The 7,167-nt window shown below is 33.3% G+C and overlaps 1 protein-coding gene across 1 annotated transcript; it reads left to right on the forward strand.

The window, feature by feature from the left end:
* The first annotated feature begins 3,764 nt into the window (after positions 1 to 3,764).
* Positions 3,765 to 6,695, forward strand: si:dkey-251i10.2 (uncharacterized protein LOC562682 homolog). The gene is made up of 5 exons (XM_038305988.1): positions 3,765 to 3,951; positions 4,109 to 4,221; positions 4,722 to 4,831; positions 4,938 to 5,002; positions 5,091 to 6,695. The coding sequence occupies exons 1-5, from the start codon at positions 3,765 to 3,767 to the stop codon at positions 5,198 to 5,200; spliced, it is 585 nt and encodes a 194-aa protein (XP_038161916.1). The 3' UTR covers positions 5,201 to 6,695.
* The last annotated feature ends 472 nt before the right edge of the window (positions 6,696 to 7,167 follow it).

Below are 7,167 nucleotides of genomic sequence, written 5' to 3' on the forward strand. Positions count from 1 at the left end.
ACCATTCTTTCAACATAGGGAACATAATGATTCCTTTGTAAGGTTCTGATTTACCAGATATTACACACCTGTGAATGTATTTGGAGGTAAAAATTCAAACCAACTGTTTCCATGTATGACATCATTAAGAAATCTTAAAAAAAGGACAAGATTGCTAGAAGAGATTTAGAGAGCTTCCAAAAGATTGGTTGTTACTGGGGTGCAAACTCAAGGTTCCTGAGAGTGCAACTGTTCAAGAATGCTGTATTAATTACAGTAACACACAGAGTGTCAAAATCTGAAAAAAAAAAAAAGACTTAGAAATGGAAAAGCCATCACTTCATAAAATGACAGATATCAATTTGCCACCGCACAAAGATCATACCCTAAAGTCCCATAAAACCCGATGTGAAATTTGAAGGAAAAAAAGCCAAGATTTTTAGCCTTAGAACATCATCTTTATTGATGTTACCCCATCTGTCAATCAATCCAGTAAGATAATCAGCAACTGACCATAAGCGAACATGGTTTTTCCTTAAGTAAAATACCTCTTACCTGCAGGAGCTGCAGACTTTATCTCTTCAAAAACATTTATATATATATATATATTTTTATATATATATATATATTTTTATATATATATATATATATATATATATATATATATATACAGTATATATATATAAAATATATAAAAAAACAAAACAAAACAAACAAAACAAAAAAAAAATATATATATATTTATTTTTTTTAATATATTTTTTATATTATATTTTTTATTTTTTATTTTACTGCATTCATAACTACATTGGGGCATTTTCATGTGTTCATGATAATTATGGAGTTTTATCTGTAATCTTTAGTCTTCTAAGTTACACTTTTTGTGTAACTTAGAAGACTTAATTTTTTGTGTACTTTTTGTACACAAAAAATTAAGCTTAAAAAGCAGGGCATTTCTTACGAGGTTGTGAAATAACCTTGGAAAAAAACAGAGCGCTCTACACACATAGTCACAGGACCTTGACAGTGCAGGGAAAAGGAATTAGTTAGCGTGCAATGCTTCTGTAATCCAATTGAACAAGACATAATTTTTTGGCATAAGAATGATAATGCAAAAATACACAAATTAATAAATCTTTCCATTATAAAATTATAGAAAAAATCCATACTCATTTTTAAACAGAAGAAAACCATCCATGCATGCATTCATACTTAGTTGCTTATATATGCAGGGTCCCTGAGAGCTGGTATCTTCTCTCATAAGATAAGAAGTGGATGAAAAGTGGTCCTTAGACCAGGGGTCTGCAACCTTTACAATCCAACCTTTAGTCCAGCTAATAAAACTAATTTAGAGCAGCAAATATTATATTACCCTTTTCTTACAAAAATAAAAAGATAACTTACATTTAATCCCTATCTACCACAGGAAATGTGTCCTTTTTAAATAACCACAGAACTATTTTAAATTAAGGTTTTAAAATTTAGAAACAAATTTACTGACTTAGACCAACTTTATTGTAATTTTGTACACACAGAGTGTATACAAACAAAATTTTGCCCAGTACAGCTCTTAAGACATTTCCATTTCTTAAGTGCAGCAGTGATAAAATGTGAACTTGTAGTGGATTGCTGATACTTTTGAAAAATCTTGTGAAATAAATAATCATTTTCCCACTTTATAAAAGATCAAAAAGTATATTTCTGTTAGATTAATTTTTTTGTGTAAATCCAATACAATTAGTCAGAGGATAACTTTGATATGCGTTTGTTAGTATGCATTTTTTTTAATATAGCTTTTGCTAAAATAAAATTTAGCTGGCACTTCATTGTTTTTAACCAAAATAATAAAGAGCTATGGTTGCGTGGATCAAGAGACAAATGCGGCTCCGGAGCCACATGTTGCAGACCCTTGCCCTTAACCATCACAGGACAACACAGAGCCACAAACTATGGATGACGCATGTCTTCACTCATTCATACTGAGCTAAAGAATCAATATACATATTGACTGTAGTTAAAGGCCAGAGTACCTGTAGAAAACTGAACCAGACTGAATTCTAAATTTGTCCATATTTATGTTAAGGATAGATTGTATATATTTTTAAATTCAATTAAAAATTTACATCAATAAACATAAATAAAAAAAAAACAATATTTAGCCATTTGCATATTTCTTCAAATTGAAAAAAAATATTACAGTATCAACAATTTACCCACTGTGGGATAATAAAGGGATATTCTATTCTATTAATCCTAGCAAGAAATTCATGCAAAGTTATAAAAGGGCTTATTTTTATGAGTCTTTCAGTGGATGGATTAGTGAGTGTATGCACAACATAGCCTCAAACCATAATGTCATGTGATACCCCACAGTGGACATCCTGAAAGTAGGTTTATAGACACTTTGCTAACTTATACATCTAAAGAGACTTTGCTTAGGAAACCAAACAAGATATAGTAGCTTCTTCTAGCGGTTACATTCTATGTGATCAAGCAGGTTTTTTCCCCCAGAATTATCTTTCAGCAATTTATATTCTTTGCACTGTTCATCTGTTGGAGATGGGCTCCAGTTTTGATAAATAAATAAGTCTTAATGCAATAAAACCTTTGTTGCACTGGAAAAAATCGAAATCTAGATAAGTATTTTTTTTTTCTTAAAACAAACGCATTTTTTCTTGGATAGAGGAGGAAAAATAGACATTTTGCCAATGGAACAAGACAATTTACATTTAAAATAAGAAAACACAATTGGATTGTCTTATTTCAGGTGCATTTTATCTAATTATGTTATTTTAAGAGTAAAAATACTCATTCCATTGGCAAACTATCACATTTACCTACTCAAATTAAGGGTAAATACACTTATTTAGGAAATTTTAAAGCTTAAGTGTGTAATTTTCAGCGACATCTAACGTCCAGACTGCAGACCGCAGCAACATGAACATCTTCCCCCCACCGCTTCTCCCCCCCAACAGTACGGCGAGCGTTACGGGACAAAATGTCTTCCACGACGTCCGCATCACCTACCTTCTCAAGTGATGAGGTTTGTTTACATAGATTATTTTACAGATAGTATTTAATTAGTCTGTGTAGGGTATAGATTTCAGTACCGTCTCAGTTCATCTCTCTCAACTTGCCGTAGTTACTTTCGAGCGTAATGGGCGATCTCGCCATTGCTAGTTTGTTGGCTCTGCGCTGCCGTAGCGCAAAGATGTCTGCCTCCATGGCTGCGAGACCCGCTCCTATGTAATTATAAATAACGAATTCTAAGGCAACGCAAATATTAAGGTTAAGAGGCTGAGCAGATGATGTAGATGAGTAGATGATGATAAATAACATAGTTATGTATAATATATTACATTTCTGACTGTATATCCCTGTAATTATTACACACTGTAGCTTTAACTTATTTCTAGATCGTTTTTTCCAGTGTGTACATATTTATTTATTAGTCTGTGCCACTTTCTACATAAACTCATTTTATTTAAAAAAAAAGTTTACAGGCTTTTTTTTTACTTTCCATATTTGGATGAAACATTTGCCGATTTTGTTTGTGGTAGCAGCCTCTGGGGTTTTGTATGCTCAGTATGAGAAAAACAGAGTGCTTTTGTGTGGTGATAAAAAGCATTTCTGTCACATTATCTCTTTTCAAGAAATCAAGCAGTCAAAAATCGCATTTCATGGTTGAGTCATGCCCAAAGATAAAGTCTAGGCCGTATGACTCAGCAAATTGAGTTTATAAAAGTTCCTCTTGTGACAGAATTGTACTCAGATAGATCCCCACAATGTTGCTGCTTGGTCTGTTAACCTTACAAGTGCTCTGCTTTGTGGACTGCTACCCCAATGGGGCTCCCACTGGTGCTTGTGAGGATATGATGCCTCGGCATGCAGGAGTTTCACCTCAGACATCTCCAGCTCCCTACACAATTCTCACCAACACCAAGAAGTATCAGCCTGGAATGCCTGTTACAGGTAAGATAACCACAGTCCCAAATAAGAAGGGAGTACAGCATCTGTTAGTAATCTGCGTCTCATTTAAAAAAATCATTGAAAAATATGTCAGAGAAAAACTATATAAAAAAAACATGTTTGGTTTGGGTAACTCCTGTTTTGTTATGCTCCCCTGCAGTCACTATTATAGGACCCGAATACAGAGGAGTGCTTCTGGAAGCCCGGAGAAAAGGCTTCAATGACGCTTATGGAAGCTGGAAACACCCTCCCCCAGACACCAAATTCCTCCAGGTGCTTTCGACTTCTAAATCAAGGCTAAATAAAAGGCAGTGGAAGGCAGGAAAAAAAATCTGTTACTGAGAATGCATTAAATCAGTGTTTTATAACTATATGTGCAAGCTCAGAAACCGCACTTGATTGCTCAATTTGCACTAAAGATCTGACTATTACTGTTTTACTTTAAAAAAACAATTTTACAATGAAGTTATTGCAAGTTTAGCTTCAGTCATGTTGAAATAGAATACCTGATGTTATTTGCTAGATCAGGGGAAGGGCTATTTGTTGCATTAGAGAAACAAACAGCCTTTGGCGCCACTAATGTGTTAAATAATGAATGCTGTGCACCTATGAAGAATACTATATCCCCACCCTGACACTAGGTAAATTTTGTCCAGAACCACAACTGGTTGTAAGATTTATTCAGATGGTATCCACAAATCCTTCAAATGAATTGTATATAAAATATCATAAGACAGAAATTTTGTTGTAACTTGTATTTTTTATACTGGCAGTGCTCAGGAAACCCACAAGGTGCAATAACTCATGCCAACACCAACCTGAAGGGTAACACCACGGTCTACACCTGGATACCACATGACACTATGCACCCTGTGTATTTTATGTAAAGCCATTTTATTGTTTTATAATATTTAATTAAAAATATATCTCTGTTTTCACCTTTTTTTTTCTTGCATATAACCTGTCTTTTTACTTGTTTTGTTCTTCAGGGCCACAGTGGCTCAGCAGCGCACCATCTACTGGCTAAATGTGATGTCCAGCACGCTGACCAATGGTAGGTGGAGCACAGTGGATTAATGCATTTAAAAATGATAATATAAAATGAATAATTGTGTTGACTTTTACCATTTTATGATTATTAGAGAATCCGGGTGGTCTTAAGCTGGCTACAGATGCAAGTGCTGGAATGACTGAAGATAAACCTCTCCTGCTCTTTGCAATGTGTTTTTTGATGTCACAGATTCTGGGATAAACACTAAATTTTTCCTTCTTTGGCATTTCCTGGCTGTTTTTGTGCATTAAAGTGAAATATACCAAGGAAATTTGACTTGATTAACACTTAATAAATACCTGCAGTATTGTTACATATGAATCAGTCATTCATGTTTTGCTCTGAATAGAAGGAATCATGATCATAATGTTAACAAAATAATATTTGAATAGTTAACCACGCTATAAGCTATATTGCTTTTTTCCAAAAGCAGGCAAAAAGACAAAAACAGAAACATGGATTGACAGGGAAAAACTGGGTTATCCGTGACATGCATAAATCTAACTGTGGCTGTTTGTTATTGACTTAATTTCATTTCAAGTATTGAAGAGCTTGTAATGACCTGCTTTTTCCACATGGTTTGATCTCTAACCTAGATTTCTGGCATGATGGTGAACAGAAATACTAAAGAGGCTTAAAACTTGCATCACATGTGTCTTTTGAAGTTTAACATCCCACATTCTCTGCATCACGCCACTGTTACTGGCTGTTTTATGCACTTGAAATCTGATGAGGAAAAATAAACAAATTTAACTATAATTTGAAAGCCACCTAATCCTTTAAATCTTTTAATAGGAAGAACCTTTACATTGATGAAACAGAGAACAAAGCACCAGTTATACTGAGGATAGAATTGCAAGACTATTATATAAATCACAAAGCTTCTTGGTCTGGATTTTAAGTTGTTAAATTAAAAAACCGGCAGTTTTAGTAGTTTACTGTGCCTATTTCAACAGGAAAATTTGTCTCTGCATTTGAAAGATGCTATGAAAGTTGAAGGGTATGTTAGGTTGACATATAAAGTGTGTGAGTGAGGCGTAATAAACAAAAAATAACAAGGGTACTAACAAAATGGATGGTATCAAAAGAGAAAAGTTTAATACAAAAATAAGAAAACTTACCAAAAGACACAGGATGCAAGTAACACGTATAAAGCTAAACACAAAGGGACTAAATATTAGAGCCAAACAACAATGAAGAATAACAGAGAACTGAATATGAAAAATTCAATTTAAAATGGATAAAATTTAATTTTTAAACAGAAAATCTAAAAAGTAAAACACAAAATATAAAAGAGAACATAAATCAGAATTGGCTCCTCCTTTCTTCCTTAAAGCTGATAAGAAATGTTAAGATGCCCTAATACATTATAATCTATTTACAGTACCTTTTATAAATGGTTTAGATGCAGTTTATCAATGATTGTTAAACTTAACATACTATCTGTTAATCATTAGTGAATGTTCTCTTTATCTTTACAAATCATGGTTTTTGTAAAGTTCAACCATTGTTCCTTTCTATTTAAATGCTCTGTTGTATCTATCTTGCTATCTTGTAAAGTGCTTTGAGGTGACATCTGTTGTTAATAGGCTATTTTGTCCATAAAATGAATAACTGAGCTGAATTGAATCCACTGAAAAACTGTGAAGTCTGATACCTTTGAACATCAGGGTAAAAATGGTGATTAAATAAAAAAGAAAAACGATAACGTGTATAAAGCAAGAATTCATTTGTTTCTATTTTGTCAAAAGCAGTTACCCCCATCGTAAAAAATTACAGGCATATCAAAAAACATTTTTAACCTCCTCCCTTGGTCTCCGGTTTGATAAGCCTCCAAGATACTGCACTTAGAATACAGTCATTGGGGCCATTTCTTTAAAAAAAATCTTTACTCTATACACTGACATTTACGAAACTGCAATCACTAATTTTATCCTTGGTAGTGCTCTGGTTGCTCTGGTTCTCTAATTCAAAAGATATAAAACAACAATCGTTGACCACTTTTGTTTAGACTATATTCTATTTTATCTTTTCATGTTTTATTTTCTTTCTTTGTTTTATGAATGCACTTTTTTTTTTTCGTTCTGTAGATCAATATAACTCACTGGGGCTTCAAGCCAGCACAGAAAAGTAAAGGATGACTCGACAAATTAAAAAAATCTCAAGTT

This window comes from Cyprinodon tularosa, unplaced genomic scaffold (assembly GCF_016077235.1).
Source record: "Cyprinodon tularosa strain WSP-4 unplaced genomic scaffold, ASM1607723v1 ctg115, whole genome shotgun sequence".
NCBI lineage: Eukaryota > Metazoa > Chordata > Actinopteri > Cyprinodontiformes > Cyprinodontidae > Cyprinodon > Cyprinodon tularosa.

Coding starts and splice junctions, on each gene's coding strand:
- si:dkey-251i10.2 (XM_038305988.1), top strand. CDS start 3,765: ATGTTGCTGCTTGGTCTGTTAACCTTACAAGTGCTCTGCTTTGTGGAC. Junction 4,832..4,937: donor ATGCACCCTGTGTATTTTAT/GTAAAGCCATTT, acceptor TTTGTTCTTCAG/GGCCACAGTGGCTCAGCAGC. Junction 5,003..5,090: donor GTCCAGCACGCTGACCAATG/GTAGGTGGAGCA, acceptor TATGATTATTAG/AGAATCCGGGTGGTCTTAAG.